The 27,819-nt window shown below is 63.7% G+C and overlaps 1 protein-coding gene across 9 annotated transcripts in view; it reads left to right on the top strand.

Moving 5' to 3' along the window:
* Positions 1-27,819, top strand: part of PPP1R12B (protein phosphatase 1 regulatory subunit 12B) — a 206,482-nt gene that overhangs the window by 75,814 nt on the left and 102,849 nt on the right. For 8 of the 9 annotated variants that reach the window (XR_010990646.1, XM_068164658.1, XM_068164656.1 and 5 more), the window contains exons 8-12: positions 749-891; positions 17,975-18,084; positions 21,971-22,168; positions 24,422-24,507; positions 27,054-27,176. Coding sequence is in view for 8 of the 9 variants with exons in the window: in XM_068164658.1 (XP_068020759.1) it covers positions 749-891; positions 17,975-18,084; positions 21,971-22,168; positions 24,422-24,507; positions 27,054-27,176 (660 nt within the window). In the remaining variant the exon portion in view is untranslated. The remainder of the gene's footprint in view (positions 1-748; positions 892-17,974; positions 18,085-21,970; positions 22,169-24,421; positions 24,508-27,053; positions 27,177-27,819) is intronic. The other variant, XM_068164654.1, reaches the window with a different exon arrangement.

Raw genomic sequence — 27,819 nt, 5'->3', positions numbered from 1 at the left:
CAGCCTGCTCCAGGTTCTGTCACCTTCCCAGGGACAAAGTTTCCCCTCCTGCTCCCCTGGCAGCTGCTCTGCTCCAGCTTGCCCCCAGTGCCCCTTGTACTGTGCTTGGCCATCCCTGAGCAGAGCCTGGCTCCAGCCCTGCACAGCTTTATCCCCAGCACTGAGGACAGCCCTCAGGCTGCTCTGCTCCCAGCTCCCAGCCCCAGCTGCCTCAGCTGTGCTCACAGGGAGATGTTCCACTGCCTGCAGCAGCTCTGGGGCTCTGGGCTGGACCCTCTCAAGCAGTTCCCTCTCCTTGAACAGAGCCTCCCAGCACTGCTCTCCATTTCATGCTTGCTTTCTCTCCCATACAGCTTTGGCTGCTCCTGAACACTCCCACTGAAAGGCAGAGCAAGAGGCTGTGCTGCTGCATGGTCCTGCAGCTCTGCCTGAGCAGCAGGTTGACCTTGGGGCTGGGAAGTGCAGCTCTGCAGCTGCATGGAGCCAAGCAGCCCAGCTGAGGGCTTGTGTGGAGCTGGGGAAAGAGCCCCAGCAGGCATTGGGGGATTGAGAAGTAGGAAGTGTGAGGCTGGGACTGGAATCCCTGGCAATGGGCAGTGCTGGGAGTGCTGGGGGGCTGAGGCTGGGGATGGATGTTGTCCTCTTGCTGGTGCTATATGTAGCAAAGCATCTCTGCATGTTCCTGAGAAGCAGCACTCAGAAATAACTCCCTCAGCCTGGGAGTCCTTAACATTCCTCTGCCTTGCAGCAAGGAGAAGATTCTCTATGAGGAGGAGACACTGAAGTCCATGGAAATGGAGGAAGAGAACAAGGACTCCAGCAGCTCCAGTTCTGAGGAAGAGGAGGAAGCTGAGGATGAAGTTTCAGAGTCAGACACTGAAAAGGAGTCAGGTAAGGCAGCCTGGGATGTCCCAGGGAGCTCAGCAAGGCTTGGGGCAGCCTGGGATGTCCCAGGGAGCTCAGCAAGGCCTGGGGCAGCCTGGGATGTCAGAGGGAGCTCAGCAAGGCCTGGGGCAGCCTGGGATGTCAGAGGGAGCTCAGCAAGGCTTAGGGCAGCCTGGGATGTCAGAGGGAGCTCAGCAAGGCTTAGGGCAGCCTGGGATGTCCCAGGGAGCTCAGCAAGGCTTGGGGCAGCCTGGGATGTCCCAGGGAGCTCAGCAAGGCTTGGGGCAGCCTGGGATGTCAGAGGGAGCTCAGCAAGGCTTGGGGCAGCCTGGGATGTCCCAGGGAGCTCAGCAAGGCCTGGGGCAGCCTGGGATGTCCCAGGGAGCTCAGCAAGGCTTGGGGCAGCCTGGGATGTCAGAGGGAGCTCAGCAAGGTTTAGGGCAGCCTGGGATGTCCCAGGGAGCTCAGCAAGGCTTGGGGCAGCCTGGGATGTCCCAGGGAGCTCAGCAAGGCTTAGGGCAGCCTGGGATGTCAGAGGGAGCTCAGCAAGGCTTGGGGCAGCCTGGGATGTCCCAGGGAGCTCAGCAAGGCTTGGGGCAGCCTGGGATGTCCCAGGGAGCTCAGCAAGGCTTAGGGCAGCCTGGGATGTCTGAGGGAGCTCAGCAAGGTTTAGGGCAGCCTGGGATGTCCCAGGGAGCTCAGCAAGGCTTGGGGCAGCCTGGGATGTCCCAGGGAGCTCAGCAAGGCTTGGGGCAGCCTGGGATGTCCCAGGGAGCTCAGCAAGGCTTGGGGCAGCCTGGGATGTCCCAGGGAGCTCAGCAAGGCTTGGGGCAGCCTGGGATGTCCCAGGGAGCTCAGCAAGGCTTGGGGCAGCCTGGGATGTCCCAGGGAGCTCAGCAAGGCTTGGGGCAGCCTGGGATGTCTGAGGGAGCTCAGCAAGGCTTGGGGCAGCCTGGGATGTCAGAGGGAGCTCAGCAAGGCTTAGGGCAGCCTGGGATGTCCCAGGGAGCTCAGCAAGGCTTGGGGCAGCCTGGGATGTCCCAGGGAGCTCAGCAAGGCTTGGGGCAGCCTGGGATGTCAGAGGGAGCTCAGCAAGGCTTGGGGCAGCCTGGGATGTCCCAGGGAGCTCAGCAAGGCTTGGGGCAGCCTGGGATGTCCCAGGGAGCTCAGCAAGGCTTGGGGCAGCCTGGGATGTCAGAGGGAGCTCAGCAAGGCTTGGGGCAGCCTGGGATGTCCCAGGGAGCTCAGCAAGGCTTAGGGCAGCCTGGGATGTCCCAGGGAGCTCAGCAAGGCTTGGGGCAGCCTGGGATGTCCCAGGGAGCTCAGCAAGGCTTGGGGCAGCCTGGGATGTCCCAGGGAGCTCAGCAAGGCTTGGGGCAGCCTGGGATGTCAGAGGGAGCTCAGCAAGGCTTGGGGCAGCCTGGGATGTCCCAGGGAGCTCAGCAAGGCTTGGGGCAGCCTGGGATGTCCCAGGGAGCTCAGCAAGGCTTGGGGCAGCCTGGGATGTCCCAGGGAGCTCAGCAAGGCTTGGGGCAGCCTGGGATGTCAGAGGGAGCTCAGCAAGGCTTGGGGCAGCCTGGGATGTCCCAGGGAGCTCAGCAAGGCTTAGGGCAGCCTGGGATGTCCCAGGGAGCTCAGCAAGGCTTGGGGCAGCCTGGGATGTCCCAGGGAGCTCAGCAAGGCTTGGGGCAGCCTGGGATGTCCCAGGGAGCTCAGCAAGGCTTGGGGCAGCCTGGGATGTCTGAGGGAGCTCAGCAAGGCTTGGGGCAGCCTGGGATGTCAGAGGGAGCTCAGCAAGGCTTAGGGCAGCCTGGGATGTCCCAGGGAGCTCAGCAAGGCTTGGGGCAGCCTGGGATGTCCCAGGGAGCTCAGCAAGGCTTGGGGCAGCCTGGGATGTCAGAGGGAGCTCAGCAAGGCTTAGGGCAGCCTGGGATGTCAGAGGGAGCTCAGCAAGGCTTAGGGCAGCCTGGGATGTCAGAGGGAGCTCAGCAATGCTTAGGGCAGCCTGGGATGTCCCAGGGAGCTCAGCAAGGCTTAGGGCAGCCTGGGATGTCCCAGGGAGCTCAGCAAGGCTTAGGGCAGCCTGGGATGTCAGAGGGAGCTCAGCAAGGCTTAGGGCAGCCTGGGATGTCCCAGGGAGCTCAGCAAGGCTTGGGGCAGCCTGGGATGTCAGAGGGAGCTCAGCAAGGCTTGGGGCAGCCTGGGATGTCCCAGGGAGCTCAGCAAGGCTTAGGGCAGCCTGGGATGTCCCAGGGAGCTCAGCAAGGCTTAGGGCAGCCTGGGATGTCCCAGGGAGCTCAGCAAGGCCTGGGGCAGCCTGGGATGTCAGAGGGAGCTCAGCAAGGCTTGGGGCAGCCTGGGATGTCCCAGGGAGCTCAGCAGGGCTTGGGGCAGCCTGGGATGTCAGAGGGAGCTCAGCAAGGCTTGGGGCAGCCTGGGATGTCAGAGGGAGCTCAGCAAGGCTTAGGGCAGCCTGGGATGTCAGAGGGAGCTCAGCAAGGCTTGGGGCAGCCTGGGATGTCCCAGGGAGCTCAGCAAGGCTTGGGGCAGCCTGGGATGTCAGAGGGAGCTCAGCAAGGCTTGGGGCAGCCTGGGATGTCCCAGGGAGCTCAGCAAGGCTTAGGGCAGCCTGGGATGTCCCAGGGAGCTCAGCAAGGCTTGGGGCATCCTGGGATGTCCCAGGGAGCTCAGCAAGGCCTGGGGCAGCCTGGGATGTCAGAGGGAGCTCAGCAAGGCCTGGGGCAGCCTGGGATGTCAGAGGGAGCTCAGCAAGGCTTAGGGCAGCCTGGGATGTCAGAGGGAGCTCAGCAAGGCTTAGGGCAGCCTGGGATGTCCCAGGGAGCTCAGCAAGGCTTGGGGCAGCCTGGGATGTCCCAGGGAGCTCAGCAAGGCTTAGGGCAGCCTGGGATGTCAGAGGGAGCTCAGCAAGGCTTAGGGCAGCCTGGGATGTCAGAGGGAGCTCAGCAAGGCTTGGGGCAGCCTGGGATGTCAGAGGGAGCTCAGCAAGGCTTAGGGCAGCCTGGGATGTCAGAGGGAGCTCAGCAAGGCTTGGGGCAGCCTGGGATGTCCCAGGGAGCTCAGCAAGGCTTGGGGCAGCCTGGGATGTCAGAGGGAGCTCAGCAAGGCTTAGGGCAGCCTGGGATGTCCCAGGGAGCTCAGCAAGGCTTGGGGCAGCCTGGGATGTCCCAGGGAGCTCAGCAAGGCTTAGGGCAGCCTGGGATGTCAGAGGGAGCTCAGCAAGGCTTGGGGCAGCCTGGGATGTCAGAGGGAGCTCAGCAATGCTTGGGGCAGCCTGGGATGTCCCAGGGAGCTCAGCAAGGCTTAGGGCAGCCTGGGATGTCAGAGGGAGCTCAGCAAGGCTTAGGGCAGCCTGGGATGTCCCAGGGAGCTCAGCAAGGCCTGGGGCAGCCTGGGATGTCCCAGGGAGCTCAGCAAGGCCTGGGGCAGCCTGGGATGTCAGAGGGAGCTCAGCAAGGCCTGGGGCAGCCTGGGATGTCAGAGGGAGCTCAGCAAGGCTTAGGGCAGCCTGGGATGTCAGAGGGAGCTCAGCAAGGCTTAGGGCAGCCTGGGATGTCCCAGGGAGCTCAGCAAGGCTTGGGGCAGCCTGGGATGTCCCAGGGAGCTCAGCAAGGCTTGGGGCAGCCTGGGATGTCCCAGGGAGCTCAGCAAGGCCTGGGGCAGCCTGGGATGTCAGAGGGAGCTCAGCAAGGCTTGGGGCAGCCTGGGATGTCAGAGGGAGCTCAGCAAGGCTTAGGGCAGCCTGGGATGTCCCAGGGAGCTCAGCAAGGCTTAGGGCAGCCTGGGATGTCAGAGGGAGCTCAGCAAGGCTTGGGGCAGCCTGGGATGTCCCAGGGAGCTCAGCAAGGCTTGGGGCAGCCTGGGATGTCAGAGGGAGCTCAGCAAGGCTTAGGGCAGCCTGGGATGTCCCAGGGAGCTCAGCAAGGCTTGGGGCAGCCTGGGATGTCCCAGGGAGCTCAGCAAGGCTTAGGGCAGCCTGGGATGTCAGAGGGAGCTCAGCAAGGCTTGGGGCAGCCTGGGATGTCCCAGGGAGCTCAGCAAGGCTTAGGGCAGCCTGGGATGTCAGAGGGAGCTCAGCAATGCTTGGGGCAGCCTGGGATGTCCCAGGGAGCTCAGCAAGGCTTAGGGCAGCCTGGGATGTCAGAGGGAGCTCAGCAAGGCTTAGGGCAGCCTGGGATGTCCCAGGGAGCTCAGCAAGGCTTGGGGCAGCCTGGGATGTCCCAGGGAGCTCAGCAAGGCTTGGGGCAGCCTGGGATGTCAGAGGGAGCTCAGCAAGGCTTGGGGCAGCCTGGGATGTCCCAGGGAGCTCAGCAAGGCTTGGGGCAGCCTGGGATGTCCCAGGGAGCTCAGCAAGGCCTGGGGCAGCCTGGGATGTCCGAGGGAGCTCAGCAGGGCTTGGGGCAGCCTGGGATGTCAGAGGGAGCTCAGCAAGGCTTGGGGCAGCCTGGGATGTCCCAGGGAGCTCAGCAAGGCTTGGGGCAGCCTGGGATGTCAGAGGGAGCTCAGCACTGGAGGGCTTCAGCTTGAGAGCTGCCTCTGGTTTGGGTTTTCTTGGCTTGGCTGTTACAGACCTGCTGAGAGTGCTGCTGCCAGAGCTGCTCTGGCATGGTCAGAGCTGTTCAGCTCCTGCACTGGAAGAGCTGCCCTGAGAGCTCTTCCTGGAGCATCACTTCTGCACAAAGGCAAAGCTGTGGACAGTGTTGGAGTGTCTGCTTCCAGCTGCCTCTGAGCTGCAGGGGCCTCCCTGTTCCCAGCTTGCTCTGCAGCAGCAGAGCTTTGTGCTTGGCCAGTTCCAGGCTGAGTCCTTCAGGTAGTGCAGGATGGCAGAGGAGCAGTGGAACATGTAGGAGGACAATAGGCTGTTGTGTTGGGCTCAGAGGAGTGGAAGGAAGGGCTGAGGCTGCTCTGTGTAATTAGAGAGGAGAGGAACTCTCCTGCCTGTGCTGTGCAATCACTGCAGGAGAGTGGGAAACAAGGATGAAAGCCTTTGAGTCACAGCAGCCTCCCACTGCAGCTCAGAGCTGCCATCCTGCTCCTCTCCCTTTCCCATCCTTGATCAGTCTGCTCAGGGACTGTGTGCAGCACAGAAGGCTAAATAAAGGCTCTGAATCCTGCAGCAAGCCAGGAGCTGGGCTGAATGTTGCTGCCAGCAGAGCTGGGCCCTGGGGTGCCTCATGGTTAAGCTGCCTGGAGCAGCAGCTTGCTTGGCCCCCGGCTCAGAAGGCCTCTGAGGAAGTGCTGGCAGGGAGGGGAGGGCAGAGGTTTGCCCTGCAAGCTTCCTGTGCCAGTGGAACTGTCAGCTCTTGAGCAGGGAGAGAGCTGTGGGGAGGCCTGGCTGGGCCTTGCAGGGCTGCTGGGCACAAAAGCTGTTTGGGTGCAACAGGAGCAGGCTGACATCACCTTGTGGCCCTTACATGAGGTGGTGGCAGCAGGCAGGCGGCAGAAGCAGAGCCAGCAGGGCCAGGGAGGGGATTCTGCCCCTCTGCTCCACTCTGCTGAGCCCACAGCTGCAGCTCTGGGGCCAGCTCTGGAGCCTCTGTGCCAGGAAGGCTCTGGAGGGGCTGGAAGGTGTCCAGAGCAGGGCCAGGAGGAGGAGCAGAGGGCTGGAGCTGCTCTGCTCTGCAGACAGCCTGAGAGAGTTGGGGTTGTGCAGGCTGGAGAGGAGAAGGCTCCCAGGAGACCTCCTTGTGGCCTGCCAGGAGCTGCAGGGGGCTGCAGGAAAGCTGGGGAGGGACTTTGGAGGGTGTGAGGGAGGGATAGGGCTGGGGGGGATGGAGCAGAACTAGAAGTGGGGAGATGGAGCTTGGCTGTGAGGAAGAAGTTGTTGGCCAGGAGGGTGGTGAGAGCCTGGCCCAGGCTGCCCAGGGAGGTGGTGGAAGCCTCCTGCCTGGAGGTGTTTGCAGCCAGGTTGGAGGTGGCTGTGAGCAAGCTGCTGTGGTGTGAGGTGTCCCTGGCCATGGCAGGGGCTTGGAGCTGGCTGAGCCTTGAGCTCCCTTCACTCCCCAATACTTCTCTGATTTGCTGCATAAATAAGAGAGCAGCCCTGGACAGCCCTGGACAGCCCTGGGCCAGCTCTTGTGACCTCTACAGAGAGTGTGGCTGCAAGTGGAGCTTCTGCTGGTGTGGCACTGGCTCAGGAGCAGCTCAGGAGCCTTCAGCAGTGGCAGGGTCTGTGTGGAGCCAGAGCAGGGCACCTCAGTGAGTTCAGGCTCTGAGCTAACCTGCTGCAAACAGCTGAAGCTAAACCAGCCCCAGGACAAAAGGCATTCAGGCAATGATTCATGGCTCAAGAGATTTGCTCTTGGGTTCCCAGCCTCTGTACCCAGCCTGGCTGTTGCCCTCCCTGGCACTTCCCCTCCCTGTGCTGCTTTGCTGCAGCTCCTTCTGCCTTTGAGATTCATGGAGTCACAGAATGGTTGGGTTGGAAGGGAGCTCAAAGCTCAGCCAGCTCCAGCCCCCTGCCATGCCCAGGGACACCTCCCCCCAGCACAGCTTGCTCAGGGCCTCATCCAGCCTGGTCCTGAACACCTGCAGGCAGGACACAGCCATAGCCTCCCTGGGCAGCCTGTGCCAGGCTCTCCCCAAGGCATCAGGCTCCAGGCATCCAAGGTGGTACCTTGGGGAGTGCAGCCTGGAGAGGAGAAGGCTCTGGGTAGACCTAAGAGCAACCTTCCAGTGCCTGAAGGGGCAGGAGCTGGGAGCAGGAGCTGGGAGCAGGAGGCAGGGCAGGAGGCAGGGCAGGAGCTGGGGGCAGGAGGCAGGGCAGGAGCTGGGAGCAGGAGGCAGGGCAGGAGGCAGGGCAGGAGCTGGGAGCAGGAGGCAGGGCAGGAGCTGGGGGCAGGAGGCAGGGCAGGAGCTGGGGGCAGGAGGCAGGGCAGGAGCTGGGGGCAGGAGCTGGGAGCAGGAGCTGGGAGCAGGAGGCAGGGCAGGAGCTGGGAGCAGGAGCTGGGGGCAGGAGCTGGGGGCAGGAGCTGGGAGCAGGAACTGAGAGCAGGAGCTGGGGGCAGGAGCTGGGGGCAGGAGGCAGGGCAGGAGCTGGGAGCAGGAGCTGGGGGCAGGAGCTGGGGGCAGGAGGCAGGGCAGGAGCTGGGAGCAGGAGCTGGGGGCAGGAGCTGGGGGCAGGAGGCAGGGCAGGAGCTGGGAGCAGGAGGCAGGGCAGGAGGCAGGGCAGGAGCTGGGAGCAGGAAGCAGGGCAGGAGCTGGGAGCAGGAGGCAGGGCAGGAGCTGGGAGCAGGAGCTGGGAGCAGGAGGCAGGGCAGGAGGCAGGGCAGGAGCTGGGAGCAGGAAGCAGGGCAGGAGCTGGGAGCAGGAGGCAGGGCAGGAGCTGGGAGCAGGAGGCAGGGCAGGAGCTGGGAGCAGGAGGCAGGGCAGGAGCTGGGAGCAGGAGCTGGGAGCAGGAGGCAGGGCAGGAGGCAGGGCAGGAGCTGGGAGCAGGAGGCAGGGCAGGAGCTGGGGGCAGGAGCTGGGGGCAGGAGGCAGGGCAGGAGCTGGGAGCAGGAGGCAGGGCAGGAGCTGGGGGCAGGAGGCAGGGCAGGAGCTGGGGACAGGAGTCAGGGCAGGAGCTGGGAGCAGGAGCTGGGAGCAGGAGGCAGGGCAGGAGCTGGGAGCAGGAAGCAGGGCAGGAGGCAGGGCAGGAGCTGGGGGCAGGAGCTGGGAGCAGGAGGCAGGGCAGGAGCTGGGGGCAGGAGGCAGGGCAGGAGCTGGGGGCAGGAGGCAGGGCAGGAGCTGGGGGCAGGAGCTGGGAGCAGGAGCTGGGAGCAGGAGGCAGGGCAGGAGCTGGGAGCAGGAGCTGGGGGCAGGAGCTGGGGGCAGGAGCTGGGAGCAGGAACTGAGAGCAGGAGCTGGGGGCAGGAGCTGGGGGCAGGAGGCAGGGCAGGAGCTGGGAGCAGGAGCTGGGGGCAGGAGCTGGGGGCAGGAGGCAGGGCAGGAGCTGGGAGCAGGAGCTGGGGGCAGGAGCTGGGGGCAGGAGGCAGGGCAGGAGCTGGGAGCAGGAGGCAGGGCAGGAGGCAGGGCAGGAGCTGGGAGCAGGAAGCAGGGCAGGAGCTGGGAGCAGGAGGCAGGGCAGGAGCTGGGAGCAGGAGCTGGGAGCAGGAGGCAGGGCAGGAGGCAGGGCAGGAGCTGGGAGCAGGAAGCAGGGCAGGAGCTGGGAGCAGGAGGCAGGGCAGGAGCTGGGAGCAGGAGGCAGGGCAGGAGCTGGGAGCAGGAGGCAGGGCAGGAGCTGGGAGCAGGAGCTGGGAGCAGGAGGCAGGGCAGGAGGCAGGGCAGGAGCTGGGAGCAGGAGGCAGGGCAGGAGCTGGGGGCAGGAGCTGGGGGCAGGAGGCAGGGCAGGAGCTGGGAGCAGGAGGCAGGGCAGGAGCTGGGGGCAGGAGGCAGGGCAGGAGCTGGGGACAGGAGCTGGGAGCAGGAGGCAGGGCAGGAGCTGGGAGCAGGAAGCAGGGCAGGAGGCAGGGCAGGAGCTGGGGGCAGGAGCTGGGAGCAGGAGGCAGGGCAGGAACTGGGAGCAGGAGGCAGGGCAGGAGGCAGGGCAGGAGGCAGGGCAGGAGCTGGGGGCAGGAACTGGGAGCAGGAGCTGGGAGCAGGAGGCAGGGCAGGAGCTGGGAGCAGGAAGCAGGGCAGGAGGCAGGGCAGGAGCTGGGAGCAGGAGCTGGGAGCAGGAGGCAGGGCAGGAGCTGGGAGCAGGAAGCAGGGCAGGAGGCAGGGCAGGAGCTGGGGGCAGGAGCTGGGAGCAGGAGGCAGGGCAGGAACTGGGAGCAGGAGGCAGGGCAGGAGGCAGGGCAGGAGGCAGGGCAGGAGCTGGGGGCAGGAACTGGGAGCAGGAGCTGGGAGCAGGAGGCAGGGCAGGAGCTGGGAGCAGGAAGCAGGGCAGGAGGCAGGGCAGGAGCTGGGAGCAGGAGGCAGGGCAGGAGCTGGGGGCAGGAGGCAGGGCAGGAGCTGGGGGCAGGAGGCAGGGCAGGAGCTGGGAGCAGGAGGCAGGGCAGGAGCTGGGGGCAGGAGGCAGGGCAGGAGCTGGGAGCAGGAGCTGGGGGCAGGAAGCAGGGCAGGAGCTGGGAGCAGGAGCTGGGAGCAGGAGGCAGGGCAGCAGGCAGGGCAGGAGCTGGGAGCAGGAAGCAGGGCAGGAGCTGGGAGCAGGAAGCAGGGCAGGAGCTGGGAGCAGGAGGCAGGGCAGGAGCTGGGGGCAGGAGGCAGGGCAGGAGCTGGGAGCAGGAGGCAGGGCAGGAGCTGGGAGCAGGAGCTGGGAGCAGGAGCTGGGGGCAGGAGGCAGGGCAGGAGCTGGGAGCAGGAGGCAGGGCAGGAGCTGGGGGCAGGAGGCAGGGCAGGAGCTGGGAGAAGGAGCTGGGGGCAGGAGGCAGGGCAGGAGGCAGGGCAGGAGCTGGGGGCAGGAGCTGGGGGCAGGAGGCAGGGCAGGAGCTGGGAGCAGGAGCTGGGAGCAGGAGGCAGGGCAGCAGGCAGGGCAGGAGCTGGGAGCAGGAAGCAGGGCAGGAGCTGGGAGCAGGAAGCAGGGCAGGAGGCAGGGCAGGAGCTGGGAGCAGGAGGCAGGGCAGGAGCTGGGGGCAGGAGGCAGGGCAGGAGCTGGGGGCAGGAGGCAGGGCAGGAGCTGGGAGCAGGAGCTGGGAGCAGGAGCTGGGGGCAGGAGGCAGGGCAGGAGCTGGGAGCAGGAGGCAGGGCAGGAGCTGGGGGCAGGAGGCAGGGCAGGAGCTGGGAGCAGGAGCTGGGAGCAGGAGCTGGGAGCAGGAGGCAGGGCAGGAGCTGGGGGCAGGAGCTGGGAGCAGGAGCTGGGAGCAGGAGCTGGGGGCAGGAGGCAGGGCAGGAGCTGGGGGCAGGAGGCAGGGCAGGAGCTGGGAGCAGGAGGCAGGGCAGGAGGCAGGGCAGGAGCTGGGGGCAGGAGCTGGGGGCAGGAGGCAGGGCAGGAGCTGGGAGCAGGAGGCAGGGCAGGAGCTGGGGGCAGGAGGCAGGGCAGGAGCTGGGGGCAGGAGGCAGGGCAGGAGCTGGGAGCAGGAGCTGGGAGCAGGAGCTGGGAGCAGGAGGCAGGGCAGGAGCTGGGGGCAGGAGCTGGGAGCAGGAGCTGGGAGCAGGAGCTGGGGGCAGGAGGCAGGGCAGGAGCTGGGGGCAGGAGGCAGGGCAGGAGCTGGGGGCAGGAGGCAGGGCAGGAAGCAGGGCAGGAGCTGGGAGCAGGAGCTGGGAGCAGGAGGCAGGGCAGGAGCTGGGAGCAGGAGGCAGGGCAGGAAGCAGGGCAGGAGCTGGGGGCAGGAGCTGGGGGCAGGAGGCAGGGCAGGAGCTGGGAGCAGGAGGCAGGGCAGGAGCTGGGAGCAGGAGGCAGGGCAGGAGCTGGGGGCAGGAGCTGGGAGCAGGAGGCAGGGCAGGAGCTGGGGGCAGGAGGCAGGGCAGGAGCTGGGGGCAGGAGCTGGGAGCAGGAGGCAGGGCAGGAGCTGGGAGCAGGAGGCAGGGCAGGAGGCAGGGCAGGAGCTGGGGGCAGGAGGCAGGGCAGGAGCTGGGAGCAGGAGGCAGGGCAGGAGGCAGGGCAGGAGGCAGGGCAGGAGCTGGGGGCAGGAGGCAGGGCAGGAGCTGGGAGCAGGAGGCAGGGCAGGAGCTGGGGGCAGGAGCTGGGAGCAGGAGGCAGGGCAGGAGCTGGGAGCAGGAGGCAGGGCAGGAGGCAGGGCAGGAGGCAGGGCAGGAGCTGGGAGAAGGAGCTGGGGGCAGGAGGCAGGGCAGGAGGCAGGGCAGGAGCTGGGAGCAGGAGGCAGGGCAGGAGCTGGGGGCAGGAGCTGGGAGCAGGAGGCAGGGCAGGAGCTGGGAGCAGGAGGCAGGGCAGGAGCTGGGGGCAGGAGGCAGGGCAGGAGCTGGGGGCAGGAGGCAGGGCAGGAAGCAGGGCAGGAGGCAGGGCAGGAGCTGGGGGCAGGAGCTGGGAGCAGGAGCTGGGGGCAGGAGGCAGGGCAGGAGGAGGCAGGGCAGGAGCTGGGGGCAGGAGCTGGGGGCAGGAGGCAGGGCAGGAGCTGGGGGCAGGAGGCAGGGCAGGAGGCAGGGCAGGAGCTGGGAGCAGGAGGCAGGGCAGGAGGCAGGGCAGGAGCTGGGGGCAGGAGGCAGGGCAGGAGGCAGGGCAGGAGCTGGGGGCAGGAGCTGGGGGCAGGAGGCAGGGCAGGAGCTGGGGGCAGGAGGCAGGGCAGGAGCTGGGAGCAGGAGCTGGGGGCAGGAGGCAGAAGGTTATTTTGAGCAATGTTTTCATAGCATCACAGAATGCTCTGGGTTGGGAGGGAGCTCCAAAGCTCAGCCAGTCCAACCCCTGCACTCAGCAGGGACATCCTCCACTGGAGCAGGCTGCCCAGAGCCCCCTCCAGCCTCACCTGGAAGATCTCCAGGGCTGGAGCCTCAAACCCCCTCCCTGGGCAACCTGCTGCAGTGTTCCAGCAGCCTCCTGCTGCAGACCTTGTTCCTCACATCCAATCTCAATCTGCTCTGCTCTGCTTTGAAGCCATTGCCCCTGGGCCTGGCCCTGCAGCCCTTTGGGAGCAGTCTCTCCCCAGCAGCTTTCCTGTAGCCCCTTCAGGTACTGGAATGTTTCTCTTAGGTCTACCCAGAGCCTTCTCCTCCCCAGGCTGAACACCCCCAGCCCCCTCAGCCTGGCCTCACAGCAGAGCTGCTCCAACCCCCTGACCATTTCCATGGCCTCCCCTGGACCCTCTCCATCAGCTCCAGGTCCTTGCTGTGTTGAGGGCTCCAGAGCTGGGCGCAGTTTTGGAGGGTCTCAGGCTGTGATCAGTTTGGCTTTGCAGAGGCTGTGGGAGGAGGAGAGGGGAGCAGGGAACGTCCTGGGGTGCTGCAGGGTGCTCTGTCTGCTTGCAGGTGCTGCTCAAAGCAAGGAAGCTGAGTGCCTCAGTGCCCCTTCAGCCCTCTGGGGGCCAGGTCACACTCTGGCATTGCCTGTCTGGAAGCACAAAGCCACAGCAGTGTCAAACTCCCTGGGTGTGATCTGTGCTGGTAGCTTCCAGGACTTAATGAGTGTGAATTAAGGGAATGAGAGCAGGGCAGGGAAGCTCTGAGAGGTTGTGTGAAGAACAAACTCAACAACCACCCAACCCCCCCCAGAGCAATCAAACAGAGAAGCAGAAAACCACAGCCCCCCAAAACCTTGATGCCAAACCAGAATCACAGACTGACTCAGGTTGGAAGGGACCTTTGTCCCCAGCCCCCTCAGCCTGTGCTCCCAGCAGAGCTGCTCCAGCCCTGGCAGCATCTCTGTGGCCTCCTCTGGCCTCTCTCCAGCAGCTCTGTGTCCTTCTGCTGCTGGGGACAGCAGAGCTGGAGGCAGGACTGGAGGTGAGGTCTGAGCAGGGCAGAGCCCAGGGGCAGAATCCCCTCTGCTGCCCTCTGCCCACCCTGCTCTGGCTGCAGCCAGCACACAGCTGCCTGAGGGCTGCAGGAGGCTCTGCTGGCTCCTGGGGAGCTGCTCAGCACCCAGCAGCCCCAAGGCTCTTTCTCCAGGGCTGCTCTCAACCCCCTCTGCACCCAGCCTGGGTCTGTGCCTGGGGTAGGCCCTTGCCCTGTGCCTTGTTGCCCCTCCTGCAGCTGGCCCTGGCCACTTCTCAAGCCTGTCAAGATCCCTCTGGATGGATCCCTGCCCTGCAGTGAATCCAGCACCACACAGCTTGGGGGCAGCAGCAAACTTTTCAGTCTCACCAAGTGTGGGGAAGGTGAACTGCTCCTCACCTGTGACCCTTGCCTGGCACTTGGAGTGTGTGCTGCTGGAGCAGGAGCAGGAGGAGCTGTGGCTCCTGCCCTCCAGCCAGCAGTGCCTGGGGCTGTGCTTTGTCTCTGCTGGTGCAGGGCCCTCTGCCTCTCCTCCTCCTGCAGCTGCTTGGTTGCCTTCAGTCACACTGCTCCCAGTCAGAGCTCTGGCATTACCACTTAGGCTTCTGCCCCTGTGACCAGGCTTGACCTTCAGAGCTGACCTGTGGCCTGAAGCTTCCACAGCAGCCTCCAGCCAGCACCCAGCCCAGCCTGGGAAGCCTGCTGGCTGGCAGGGCAGGGCAGGACAAGGCAGGGAAGGGCAGGGCAGGGCAGGGCAGGGCAGGGAAGGGCAGGGCAGGGCAGGGCAGGGCAGGGCAGGGCAGGGCAGGGCAGGGAAGGGCAGGGCAGGGAAGGACAGGGCAGGGAAGGGCAGGGCAAGGCAGGGCACGGAAGGGCAGAGAAGGGCAGGACAGGGCAGGGAAGGGCAGGACAGGGCAGGGCAGGGCAAGGCAGGGCAGGGAAGTGCAGAACAGGGCAGGGCAGGGCAGGGCAAGGCAGGGCAGGGCAGGGCAGGACAGGGCAGGATAGGGCAGGGCAGGGCAGGGCAGGGAAGGGCAGGGCAGGGAAGGGCAGGGCAGGGAAGGACAGGGCAGGGCAGGGAAGGGAAGGGGCAGGGAAGGGCAGGGCAGGGAAGGACAGGGCAGGGCAGGGAAGGGAAGGGCAGGGCAGGGCAGGGCAGAGAAGGGCAGGGAAGGACAGGGCAGGGCAGGGAAGGGCAGGGCAGGGCAGGGAAGGGGCAGGGAAGGACAGGGCAGGGCAGGGCAGGGAAGGGCAGGGCAGGGAAGGGAAGGGCAGGGCAGGGCAGGGCAGAGAAGGGCAGGGAAGGACAGGGCAGGGCAGGGAAGGGGCAGGGAAGGACAGGGCAGGGCAGGGCAGGGCAGGGAAGGGAAGGGCAGGGCAGGGCAGGGCAGGGCAAGGCAGGGCAGGGAAGGGAAGGGCAGGGCAGGACAGGGAAGGACAGGGCAGGGCAGGGAAGGACAGGGCAGGGCAGGGCAAGGCAGGGCAGGGAAGGGAAGGGCAGGACAGGACAGGGCAGGGCAGGGAAGGGCAGGGCAGGGAAGGGCAGGACAGGACAGGGCAGGACAGGGCAGGACAGGGCAGGGCAGGACAGGGCAGGGCAAGGCAGGGCAGGGCAGGGCAGGGCAGGGCAGGGCAGGGCAAGGCAGGGCAGGGCAAGGCAGGGCAGGGAAGGGAAGGGCAGGACAGGACAGGGCAGGGCAGGGAAGGGAAGGGCAGGACAGGACAGGGCAGGGCAGGGAAGGGCAGGGCAGGGCAGGGCAGGGAAGGGCAGGGCAGGGCAGGGCAGGGCAGGACAGGGCAGGACAGGGCAGGGCAGGGCAAGGCAGGACAGGGCAGGGCAGGGCAGGGCAGGACAGGGCAGGGCAAGGCAGGGCAGGGCAGGACAGGGCAGGGCAGGACAGGGCAGGGCAAGGCAGGGCAGGGCAGGGCAAGGCAGGACAGGGCAGGACAGGGCAGGACAGGGCAGGGCAGGGCAGGACAGGGCAGGGCAGGGCAGGACAGGGCAGGGCAAGGCAGGGCAGGGCAGGGCAAGGCAGGGCAGGGCAGGGCAGGGCAGGGCAAGGCAGGGCAGGGCAGGGCAGGGCAGGACAGGGCAGGGCAAGGCAGGGCAGGGCAGGGCAAGGCAGGGCAGGGCAGGGCAAGGCAGGACAGGGCAGGGCAGGACAGGGCAGGGCAAGGCAGGGCAGGGCAGGGCAAGGCAGGGCAGGGCAGGGCAAGGCAGGGCAGGGCAGGGCAGGGCAGGACAGGGCAGGGCAGGGCAGGACAGGGCAGGGCAGGGCAGGGCAGGACAGGGCAGGGCAGGGCTTAGCTGCCCCTCCTTCAGTGCCCAGGGCTCTCCCCTGCTCTACAACAAATCAGCAAGTGCCGAGTGTGGTGTTCTGTCTCTGGGCATCTCCCTGGGGGCTGGGTGCCAGGCCAGGCTCCAAGGAGCAGTAGGTCACCTCCTGCCACTTCCTAAGGGCTGTTCAGAAGAGCAGAGCATCAGAGCTGGGCTCCAGCCATGCCATGCTCTGCTCAGTGGCTGTGGGGCAAGTTCTGAGCCCTCCCTGCCATGCTGCTCTTTGCCTCTTTCCTCCTGGGTCTGTGTCAGTCCTGTGCCTGCCTCTTGCCCTGCAGTGTTTCTCTTGGCTTGCTCTTTCCTGCTCTCCATGTCCTCTGAGGAGGTTTCTGGCAGCCAGGCTGACCTTGGTGCTCCCAGCTGCCTCCCTCCCAGCAGCTCCACGCTGAGTGCTCTGTGTGTGTGCCAGCAGATGCTGCTCACTGCACAGCTCTCTGTGCTGCTGCTCTCTGGCTGCCTGCACTTGCCATGGCTTTGTTGTGTCAGACCCACTCACAGCTGCCAGAGGGAAGCATGGCTCTGGGGTGTGGATCCATCCTTCCTCAGGCACCTTGCACGTGGCTGTGGTTGGTGCTGAGCCTGTCCTGGAGCCCTCTGCACTCCTGGGCCTGAGGCAGCTGCTGCTTAGTCTCCCTGGTCGTGTCTGAGGGATGTTCCCATGGCTGGCATGGTGCATAGGGACCCCAACAAATGTCACACAGAGGCTTGCAGCTGTCTGGGAGCCAGCTGTGAGCTTGGGCAGGGTGGGCTGAGCTGACTTTGAGCCCTGTGAAGGTTTTGGTTGGGAAGCAGTCCCCAGTTCTGCATAGAAAAAAGGCTTCTGCTGTAGACCAGGACAGAGCTCTGCCCAGCAGCAGGAACAGCTGCAGCAGATCCCTGCAGTGCAATCCACCTCTGGCCCCACTTGGGGACCTGCCCTCTGCCCCTGTGCTCCCTGCCCCTGCCCTCCCTGCCCCTGCGCTCCCTGCCCCTGTGCTCCCTGCCCCTGCGCTCCCTGCCCCTGCCCTCCCTGCCCCTGCGCTCCCTGCCCCTGCCCTCCCTGCCCCTGCGCTCCCTGCCCCTGCCCTCCCTGCCCCTGCGCTCCCTGCCCCTGCCCTCCCTGGCCCTGCCCTCCCTGCCCCTGTGCTCCCTGCCCCTGCTCTCCCTGCCCGTGCACTCCCTGCCCCTGTGCTCCCTGTGCTCCCTGCCCCTGTGCTCCCTGCGCTCCCTGCCCCTGTGCTCCCTGTGCTCCCTGCCCCTGTGCTCCCTGTGCTCCCTGCCCCTGTGCTCCCTGCGCTCCCTGCCCCTGCTCTCCCTGCCCCTGCACTCCCTGCCCCTGTGCTCCCTGCGCTCCCTGCCCCTGTGCTCCCTGCGCTCCCTGCCCCTGCTCTCCCTGCCCCTGCACTCCCTGCCCCTGTGCTCCCTGTGCTCCCTGCCCCTGTGCTCCCTGCCCCTGTGCTCCCTGTGCTCCCTGCCCCTGTGCTCCCTGCGCTCCCTGCCCCTGCGCCCTCTGCGCTCCCTGCCCCTGTGCTCCCTGCGCTCCCTGCCCCTGTGCTCCCTGCGCTCCCTGCACTCCCTGCCCCTGCGCTCCCTGCCCCTGCACTCCCTGCCCTTTGCTCCCTGCCCCTGCGCTCCCTGGCCTGCACTCCCTGTGCTCCCTGTGCTCCCTGCCCCTGTGCTCCCTGCCCCTGCGCTCCCTGTGCTCCCTGCCCCTGCCCTCCCTGCCCCTGCGCTCCCTGCCCCTGCGCTCCCTGCCCCTGCGCTCCCTGCCCCTGTGCTCCCTGCCCCTGCCCCTGTGCTCCCTGCCCCTGCCCCTGTGCTCCCTGCCCCTGCCCTCCCTGCCCCTGCGCTCCCTGCCCCTGCGCTCCCTGCCCCTGTGCTCCCTGCCCCTGCCCCTGTGCTCCCTGCCCCTGCCCTCCCTGCCCCTGTGCTCCCTGCCCCTGTGCTCCCTGCCCCTGCCCTCCCTGCCCCTGCCCTCCCTGCCCCTGCACTCCCTGCCCCTGCGCTCCCTGCTCTCCCTGCGCTCCCTGCCCCTGTGCTCCCTGCGCTGCCTGCACTCCCTGCCTCTGTCCTGTTCTCCCTGCCCCTGCCCTGTGCTCCATGCCCATTCCCCTGCCCCTGTGCTCCATGTCCTCCTGCTCCTCCCAATCTCTACAGGGGAGGAGCAAAGCTCTGAATGAACAAAACCTCTCTGGCCTCCTGAAGGTGCTCTCACCAAAGGTCCTTGTTTGTCCTTGGGGGTTGAAACTCAAAAGCTTTGCCTGGTGCCCATAAAGTTGCTGAGCCAGGGGGAAGCCTCCTTGCAGAAATCCCTGGGTGGCCCTGGTGGCATCTTCATGGTGTGAGCCCTGCTGAGGTGGCAGTGGTGCTGAGCTGGGTTCAGGGCTCAAGGGAGGGCCCTGGGAGTGCCACACTGAAACATTTGGTTTCTCTTCTTGTTTGAAATTGCAGAGAGGAAGGAAGAGTCCTTTGCCAACCACTCCAGCCATGAAACCAGGCCTAGCATCACTGAGCAAATTCCTGCACCTGAGCCAAACTCCTTCACTGCATCTGCCAGAAGAGTAAGTGGCTGCAACCAGGGGGGGCTGCAGCAGGGCTGGGGAAGTGCTGCAGTGCTGCAGGAGGTTGTGCTGGGAAATGGATTCCTAGAGTCACCCAATGCCAGGCTGGGAGGGACCTCAAGCACCATCCAGGTCCAAGCTTTCAGGGTTGAAATGAGCTGGCCCAGCCCCCTGCCAAGCTGGGCCTTGGAACTGCCTCATGCAGGGGAATGCAGAACCTCCCCTGGGAGTTTATTCCAGTGGTTAATAGCTCAGGTGGTGAACCCTGGATGCTCTGAAACCCAATCCAGAGAGGAGCTGCAAGGCTTGGGCTTGGGACAGCGTGGGGGAGGTGCTGTGCTGAGAGCAGGGCAGGCCTGGCACGAAGGAGGCTGCTCAGGAGCAGCTTCCTCTTGGATCTCTTTGCCCTCCAGAGCAAATTGCCCATTCACAACCCTGCCCACCGCAGCTGCTTTGTCTTCCTCTTGGCTCTGGGGTGGCTGATGCCAACCTCCTACCCACAGGAGATCTTTCACTGGAGCTGGGTCCTGCTGATCATCAGCAGGGAATCTGCCACCTTCATCCCAAGTGCCTCTGGCTGGCCACACTGACTTGATTCAGGGGCATGGCATTACAGCCCAGAGAGCAGAGAGGATAAAGCTGGCATCTGACTGGACAGCTGAGCTCTGAAAGCTTCCTAAAGGGGAAGTGAGTTACTGAAACCCTCTCTGAGTTCTCTCTCTAGCTCTGCTGTCACTCAGCTAGGTGGCACCAGGAGACTCGGTGGTCTGCTGAGCACTGGCAGCTTAGCTTCTGGCTTCTTTTTGCCCCCAGTAGAGGCTGAAGGGCAAGCACCTTGCCAGGCCTGAAGCACTGGGGCCATGGCAGAGAGAACACTTCCTGCTTGGTCACATTCTTGTTATTTTTACCCAGCTGCTGAGTCTCACTTCTCATCCAGATCAAAGGAGCTGGAGCTCCTCTGGGCTTGCTTCAACTCAGGCTGACTGAGCAGGGGAAGTATTAAAGGTAGAAGGCTCCTGGGAAGTGAGAGCACTTCAATTAACCTTTTCCCAGCTGCAGAGCTTTGTTCTCCCTCATTTGAGCTGTCTAACCCAGAAGGAAGGTATAGAAGTGAGCCCCTGTGCAAAGATAGCTGCTTCATCTTCTCCTCCCTGTCTGACTCTCCTGCAGTTCTTTGTCAGGCTGGGTTTGAGATGGGAAAATGTGAGAGGACTTGTGCTGCTCTCCCCTTCTGCTGCTCTCTCCTTGTGCTGCTCTCCCCTTGTGCTGCTCTCCCCTTGTGCAGCCTTGTGCTGCTCTCCCCTTGTGCTGCTCTCCCCTTGTGCTGCTCTCCCCTCGTGCTGCTCTCCCCTTGTGCTGCTCTCCCCTTGTGCAGCCTTGTGCTGCTCTCCCCTTTTGCTGCCTTCTGCTGCTCTCCTCTTGTGCTGCTCTCCCCTTCTGCTGCTCTCCCCTTGTCCAGCCTCGTGCTGCTCCCATGCTCAGAAATTGCAGCATCACAGCATGTTAGGAGTTGGAAGGGACCTCTGGAGATCATCCTGCCAGGGCAGGGCCACCCAGGAACACATCTAGGTGGGGAGGTCTTCAGAGAAGGAGACTGCAGCCTCTCTGGGCAGCCTGCTCCAGGGCTCTGGGACCCCCACACTGAAAGCAGCTTTTCATAGAACCACAGAGCTGTCAGGCTTGGAAGGGAGCTCAAGGCTCAGCCAGCTCCAAGCCCCTGCCATGGGCAGGGACACCTCACACCACAGCAGATTGCTCACAGCCACCTCCAGCCTGGCTGCAAACACCTCCAGCCAGGAGGCTTCCACCACCTCCCTGGGCACACCACTCTCACTGTGGGTTTGAGCTTTCTCTGAGGGAGGTGTCCAGGGGAGCTGTGTGGCTCAGCAGAGTGGAAGTGCTGGAGTGAGGGGAGGACAGCTCAGCTCAGCTCTGCATCTGCACTGGAGGGCCCTTAGCTAAGGAGCATTGCTCCAGCACTGCAGGGCTGAGTTTACCTTTGCAGCCTTGAGTGAGTCTGAGGGCAGAGCTCCCCAGCAGCCTCCTTTGTTCTGCATCTTGGCAGAGGTGCTCTGGAGAGTGTGGGACAGCAATCACAGAATCATTAAGGTTGGAAAAGGCCTCTGAGACCATCCAGTTCTACCCAACACCTCCATCACCACCAGACCATGTCCCAGAGTGCCACATCTGCTCATTTCTTGAACAGCTCCAGGGATGGAGACCCCACCACCTCCCTGGGCAGCCTCTGCCAACCCCTGACCACTCCTGCAGCAAAGAACTTCCTCCTGATAGCTGCTCCAGTAATCCACCCATGCCCATAGCAGCCTTGTCCAGCCCAGTCTCCTCCCCTTGGCAGTGCCCAGCACAGGCACAGCATCTGCCTGGACTTCTCTCCTGTCTTCTAGCAGTTTGCCTTTCAGGGACCTGCTGAACCTGTGGTGGTTTTGTGCTCAGGAGCCCCTGATGGGCTTCTCCCCTGGGAACTGAGGCAATCACATTTTGGGTGCCCACAGTGTTTGGAATCCTGGCATGTGCAGTGGCAAAGGCTTCTCCAGCTTGCACATCACACACAGCTCCCTGCTGCTCTTCCCTCAAGCCTGGCTCAGGCTGGTTTGGTTTAGTTCCTTTATGGGAAGGAGCAGGGAATCCTCCTTCCCCCTCCTGTGTGGGTTTGTGTGCCATGATCCTCTCTCAGCCTGGCAACTCTGATACACTGCAGAGCTCCTCACACAAAAGCTCCTGCTCTCCTCATCCTCCTGGCCTTTCTCTGAACCTTCTTCCTCTTCCTCTCTGCCTTGGAGCTGTGGAGCCCAGCTGTGTGCTTGCCCCTTGCAGGAGCACAGAGCTATGGTGCTGCTGTGCTTTGGGTCCTGGTCTTTGCCTCCTCATGTCTGCTTTGCTTTACAGCTTGCTGCTGGGTCCCTGGCCCTTGCAGGGCCCAGGCTCTGCTCCTGGGGGCTGTAGGCATCTCTTGGATGACTTGGTGCCCAGAGCTGAAGCAGCTGTGTTTGAGGGCTCACACATGCCTGTCATGGGACAGAGAGCTTTGGGCTCCCTTCTGCTCTGGAGCAGGCAGTTGAAGGTTTAGGCTGGAGCAGGGCTGTGCAGGCCTGGAGTCCAAGCTCTCACTCAAAGCAGGAGCAGCTTCAAGCCAGTGCCCTGCTGCTTTGAACCACCTGAGCCCAGCTGAGCAACCAACAGTCTCTGAGGATGGAGCTGCTCTGCTCTCCTGCTGCCTGCCCCACTGCAGCAGCACTCCCCCCAGCAGGGCTGTCTTCCTTCAGGCCACTGTTCCTCCTTCCCCATTCACCACAGCCAGCCTCTGCCAAGCCAACTGCCCAAGAGCAGGGCAGTGAAATCCTTTCTGTGCCTCCTCTGTTCCATGCTGAGCAAGCCAGGTTCCCTCAGTCTCCCTAAGTGCTGTGGGCTCCAGCTCCCTGCCAATGGCTTCTCCTGGCCTGTCTCCAGCTTGATTTGTGTGAGGCCTTTCTTTGCAGCCAGTCCCAGGAGGGTTGATTACCTCCCTGCTTGTCTGCCTGTGCTGGCCGACTGCCCCTGCCTCAGCAGCTGCTGAGCAAAGCTGCTTTCTTGCTTCTCCTCTGGCTGCCAGGCTGGAGGAGGGCATTGTGGAGGGCATTGTGGAGGCCAAGGGAGCTGCACAAAGCACCAGGTCCCTTTCATCCTCTGTCCTTGGGGATGAGGGCACCACAGCAGCCCTGTGAGGTCACCTTGAGCCGGCACAGCTGAGCAGGAGCCCGGAGTCGCTCCGGGTTGCCTTGCCAGGGGTACCCAGCACCACCTGGGGCCTGCTGGAACGCTGCAGAGCTTAGGTTGTGCCTGGCAGTGCTCTCAAGCTCTTCCAAATGTCCCTTTCTCTCCCCTACAGTTCAGCTGGCTCAGCAAGGCAGAGGAGCAGAAGGATGAGTCCCCTGCCTCGTGGCGGCTGGGGCTGCGCAAGACTGGCAGCCACAACATGCTGAGCGAGGTGGCAGCCACCAGGGAGGCACAGAGGGAGAAGACCTCCTCCATCTACCGCTCCTCCTCCAGCCCTCGCATCTCTGTGCTCCTGGACAACAAAGAGAAGGTCTGGTCTCAGCAGGGAGGCCTCAGAGCATGCTGCCTGCTGGAGGGGGCCCAGAGGAGGCCACAGAGATGCTCAGAGCCTGCAGAACCTCCCCTGTGGGGCCAGGCTGGGAGAGCTGGGGCTGTGCAGCCTGGAGAGGAGAAGGCTCCAGGGAGACCTCAGAGCAGCCTTGCAGGAGCTGAAGGGCTCCAGGAGAGCTGGGGAGGGACTTGGGCCAAGGGCTGGGAGGGACAGGCTGAGGAACAATGGCTTTGAGCTGGGAGAGTGAGAGTGGAGAGGAGGAAGAGATTGTTGAGAGTGAGGCTGGGGAGAGCCTGGCACAGGCTGCCCAGGGAGGCTGTGGCTGTGCCCTGCCTGGAGGTGTTCAGGACCAGGCTGGATGAAGCCTTAGAATCAGAATCAACCAGGCTGCAAAAGACCTCAGAGCTCAGCAAGTCCAAGCTGTCCCCCAGCACCTCCTGACAACCAAACCCTGGCTCCAAGTACCACATCCAATCCCCTCTGGAACACCTCCAGGGATGGGGACTCCACCACCTCCCTGGGCAGCACATCCCAAGGGCCAGTCTCTCTGGCTGGGAAGAACTTTCTCCTCACCTCCAGCCTAAAAGCCTGGAGCAAGCTGTGCTGGTGGGAGGTGTCCCTGCCCATGGCAGAGGGTTGGAGCTGGATGAGCTTTGAGGTCCTTTCCAACCCAACCCATTCCATGCTTCTGTGGTTCTGGTTGAGCAGACTTTACCTCACAGGCTTGAGATCCTTTCCCTTCTGTTTGGAGTTACTGCTGGATTTTATTCCCACTCCAAACTTCCTCTTGTTCTTTCTACTTTTGAAAATGCTTCCTCTCCTCTCAGTTGTTCTTGGAGTTTGGTGTCCCTTTGACCTAATGCTACCCCAAATGGGGAGACTGAGATTGGATGTCAGGAAGTTGTTCCCCAGGAGGGTGGTGAGAGCCTGGCCCAGGCTGCCCAGGGAGGTGGTGGAAGCCTCCTGCCTGGAGGTGTTTGCAGCCAGGCTGGAGGTGGCTGTGAGCAAGCTGCTGTGGTGTGAGGTGTCCCTGGCCATGGCAGGGGGTTGGGGCTGGCTGAGCCTTGAGCTCCCTTCCAAGCCTGACAGCTCTGCGGTTCTGATTCCTGCTCACTGTGGTCTCAGCTGCCAGAGAGCAAAGGCTGCAGCCTCACACAGCCTATTCTGGACCAGAAAATGCCTAATGCAGCCAGCAGCACAATGCCTCTTCCTCTGCTCCCTGCGTGGGTTCCTCCTGTATCCACCAGCTGCTTTGTGACTCCCATCCCATCCCCTCCCATCCCTCCCCTCATACTCACTGGCTGCACCTTGCCTGCCCATAGGTAGCTGCCCCTGGAACCCCTGCAGGCCAGGCTGGTTGGGGCTCTGAGCAACCTGCTCTAGTTGCAGATGTCCAGCAGGTCTAGAAAGGTTCTCCTGCCTCTCTCCTCTGCCCTGGTGTGGCCCAACCTGGAATACTGCCTCCAGTTTGGGCTCCCCAGACAGGGATCTGCTGGAGACTCCAGTGGAGAGCTGTGAGGAAGGGACTGGAACATCTGTGTGATGAAGAGAGACTGAGAGCCCTGGGGCTGCTTGGTCTGGAGAAGAAAAGGCTGAGAGGGAATCTGATTGATGGTTATAAACGTTTGAGGGGTGGGGAGCAAGCAGGGGCCAGGCCCTGCTCAGGGCTGTCCTGTGGCAGGACAAGGAGCAAGGGACACAAACTGGAGCCCAGGGAGTTCCACCTCACCAGGAGGCCAAACTTCTTTGGTGTGAGGCTGCTGGAGCCTGGAGCAGGCTGCCCAGAGAGGTTTGGAGTCTCCTCTGGAGCCTTTCCAGCCTCACCTGGCTGGGCTCTGTGTGCCCTGCCCTGGGTGGCTCTGCTCTGGCAGGGGCTGGGACTGGATGGGCTCCAGAGGTCCCTTCCAGCCCCTTAGCACTCTGAGTTTCTGATTCTGTGCCTGCTGGCTGCAGGGAGGTTGGACTGGGTGACCCTTCAGGAGCTTTCCAACCCAAGCTCTTCCCTGGGCTGTAGGTAGCTGCAGCTGAAGCTGCTGCTGTTCCCCAGCATGCTCTGCAGGAAGTGCTCCTCAGAAGGGATGCTTTGGTGCTGGGCTGTGTTTGTGCTGCCCAGGAGAATGCCTCCAACCAGTTGTCCTTAGGCAGGAGAAGGCTTCCTGGGTTGAAGACATGTGTCACAGAGCATGCTGGGGGTGTCACAGATGTGCAGCTGAAGGACTTCTTTTGCTTCAGCAGGATAAAGACACCAAGAGCTACCTTGCCACCATAGCCCCCCGAAGACTGAGCAGTACAAGTGACATAGAAGAGAAGGAGAACAGGTGAGAGTGGCTCAGCTTGGTGCCAGCTTCTGCCCTGCCCACAGCCCCCCTGCAATGCCTTTGGTCTGCTTTATTCTGCTGTGCTCAGACCTCCCCTCCAGTCCTGCCTCCAGCTCTGCTGTCCCCAGCAGGAGAAGGACACAGAGCTGCTGGAGAGAGGCCAGAGGAGGCCACAGAGATGCTGCCAGGGCTGGAGCAGCTCTGCTGGGAGCACAGGCTGAGGGAGCTGGGGCTGTGCAGCCCAGAGAGGAGAAGGCTCCAGGGGGACCTCAGAGCTGCTGCCAGCACCTGAAGGGATCCTGCAGGAAGGCTGCAGAGAGACTTCTGCTGAGGGGGTCTGAGCCAGGCCAAGGGGGAAGGGTTTGGAGCTGAGGCAGAGCAGGGTTAGAGTGGAGCTAAGAAACTCTTTAGTATGAGGGTGGTGAGACTCTGGCACAGGCTGCCCAGGGAGGCTCTGGCTGCCTCATCTGTGGAGGTGTTCAGGACCAGGCTGGATGAGGCCTGGAGCAGCCTGGGCTGGTGGGAGATGTCCCTGCCCATGGCAGGGGCTTGGAGCAGATGACCTCTGAGGTCCCTTCCAGGCTGAGCCCTTCTAGGATTCTGTGTCCATGCCTCCTATTTGCTGGGCAGTCCCAAGCACAGGGGAGCTCAGAGTGCTGGGAGCTCTCAGCTCTGGATCCTTGCTTTTCATGGAGGGCAGCAGAGCAGCAGCCTGGTTCCTCCACCCTGTGTGCACTCCGTGGCCTGCAGCAGGGCAGCAGCTTCCTGCATGCTTTGCTCTTTTGTGTGCCAGTGCCTCACTGCAGCTGGCACCTGCACTTCTCTCCCTTGCTCAGGAGTCACCTCCAGCCCTTTGGCTCACACAGCTTTCACCTTTGAGCCTCTTGGGTTTCTCAGCTCCCTGGTGTGTGCAGCTCTGCCTGCTCCAGGGGCTGCTCTTCAGCTGCCTGTGCATGGCTGCCCTTGGAGAGAAGCACAGGAGAGAAGCACAAAGATCTTCCCTCCTGGGGAGGATTTGAGGAGCTCACCTCAGGCAGGGCTGGGAAGAGTCAGACTGGAGCTTCCCCTGCCTGCAGCCAGCCCCAGAGCAGCAGGGCAGCTGTGGAGGAGTCAGTGTGAGCTGGGGAGCCAAGGCAGGTGACCACCCTGAGAGAGTTTCAGCACAGTCTGAGGTTCTCTGCTGATCTTCCTCTGGAGCCTCCCTGCTGGTTCTTGCTTCACCTCAGGCAGTCCCTGGGCCTTGGAGTTCAGCTGAGTGTTTGTGGCTGCTGCTAAGCTCAAGTGCTTCTGGCACTGCCTGGGCCTGAGCAGCACTTCCAGCTGCCTGCTGCTGCCTGGCCTCTGCTTGGGGAAGGAGGGAGTGAGGACCTGGCCTGCATGAGCAGATGGTGCCCAGGGCCCACTGGGCAGGACAGATCTTTCCTCTCAGAGCTTCACCTGGCAGAGCCCAGAGGTGTCAGGCAGGGCAGCAGCATGGGCAGGCCAATGGGGCAGGGAAAAATCTCTGCCCAGGCAGTGGTGTGGGACCTGCTCCAGCAGCATCTCCTGGCCTGGGCAGGAGAGGAGCAGGACATAGAGCAGAGTGTGTGCTGGGGAAAGGAGCCCCAGTGACAGGGAAGGATGATAAACAGGCTGCTGCTGATGCCCTGAGAACCTCTCCAGCAGTTTTAGCTGTTGGCAGAGGTTTTGTTTGTGGTGTTCTGCTGCTGAGCACAGCCAAGGATTTGCCATGCTGAGGCTGATTTGCTGACCCTGCATGGATGCTCCAGAGGAGAAAAACTCCTCCTGTCTGTGCACTTCTGCCACAGGGCTTGATAAAGGATGGCAGAGAGAAGAGCTGAGGCCCCCAGCACAAGGAGGACATGGAGCTGCTGGAGAGGGATCAGAGGAGGCCACAAAGATGATCAGAGGCTGAGAAGCTCCCCTGTAGGGACAGGCTGGGAGAGTTGGGGCTGTGCAGCCTGGAGGAGAGAAGGCTCCAGGGAGACCTCAGAGCAACCTTGCAGGAGCTGAAGGGCTCCAGGAGAGCTGGGGAGGGACTTGGACCAAGGGCTGGGAGGGACAGGCTGAGGAACAATGGCTTTGAGCTGGGAGAGGAGAGACTGAGAGTGGAGAGGAGGAAGAGATTGTTGAGAGTGAGGCTGGGGAGAGCCTGGCACAGGCTGCCCAGGGAGGCTGTGGCTGCCTCCTGCCTGGAGGTGTCCAGGACCAGGCTGGATGAGGCCTGGAGCAAGCTGTGCTGGGGGGAGGTGTCCCTGGGCATGGCACGGGGTTGGAGCTGGATGCTCTGGAAGGTCTCTTCCACCCCAACCCATTCTGTGGGGCTCTGATTACATCTGGTGGTGCTGAAGCAATGCAGATGGCAGCAGCAGAGGTGGTCTGGGGGTGAGGGCAGGATTGGTGACGTGGAGCTCCAAGTCAAAAGCAACCTCCCAGGTGTCCCTTCCCATGGTGGGGGGGTGGAACTGGATGACCTTGAAGGTCCCTTCCCACCCAAAGCACTGAGGGGATCTGATCCAAGCTCTCTCTGCTCTCTCCTGTGGCAGGGAGTCTGCTGTGACCCTGGTGCGCAGCGGCTCCTACACGCGGCAGCCCTGGAGGGATGAGCCCAAGGCGCAGGAAGCTCACTCCGGGGCTCCTACCACTTATGTCTCTACCTACTTGAAAAGGTAAGCCCCAGCTCTGCCTCCCATGCCCTCCCAGGCAGCCCTCCTGCTCTTCACATCCCTCCCAAACCTCCTGCTTGCTGCTTCCTGCCGGGGTGGGGCTGGCCCTGGAGCCTTCTGCCGAGGGCAGGGACGCGGAGCGGAGGTTTGCTGCCTCCCCTCGAGCTGCGGGGTGCTGGTGAAGGTTGTGCTGCTGTGGGGAGTGCTCAGCTGCAGGGCAATCCTCTCCCCTTCACAGCACCCCAGTGCCAAGGCTTTGCTCAGCTTTCTGCTGGCTCTGGGGTGAGACAACCAGCCCCAGGCTGATCAGCAAGTGAAAGTCACTGCAGCCTCAGGACATTGCTCCAAGAGCTGCACACAGGTAGGTTGTAGCTGAGCTCTGACTTGGCTGGGTGTTGGTCCAGGTTTGTGGCAGCAGCAGCAGCAAAGGGGCAGGGGCCTGGGCATGGCTGGCAGCTGAGGAGGGGCACTGACTCCAAGCATTTCATAGTATCATAGAATCAGTCAGGGTTGGAAGGGACCACAAGGCTCAGCCAGCCCCAACCCCCCTGCCATGGGCAGGGACACCCCACACTAGATCAGCCTGGCCACAGCCTCAGCCAGCCTGGCCTTAAACACCCCCAGGGACAGGGCCCCAACCACCTCC

This window comes from Melanerpes formicivorus, unplaced genomic scaffold (genome assembly GCF_026170545.1).
Source record: "Melanerpes formicivorus ecotype bairdi unplaced genomic scaffold, bMelFor1.0.p_v2 SCAF_82, whole genome shotgun sequence".
NCBI classification, from domain to species: Eukaryota; Metazoa; Chordata; class Aves; order Piciformes; family Picidae; genus Melanerpes; species Melanerpes formicivorus.
This window is presented reverse-complemented; position numbering and strand designations above follow the sequence as displayed.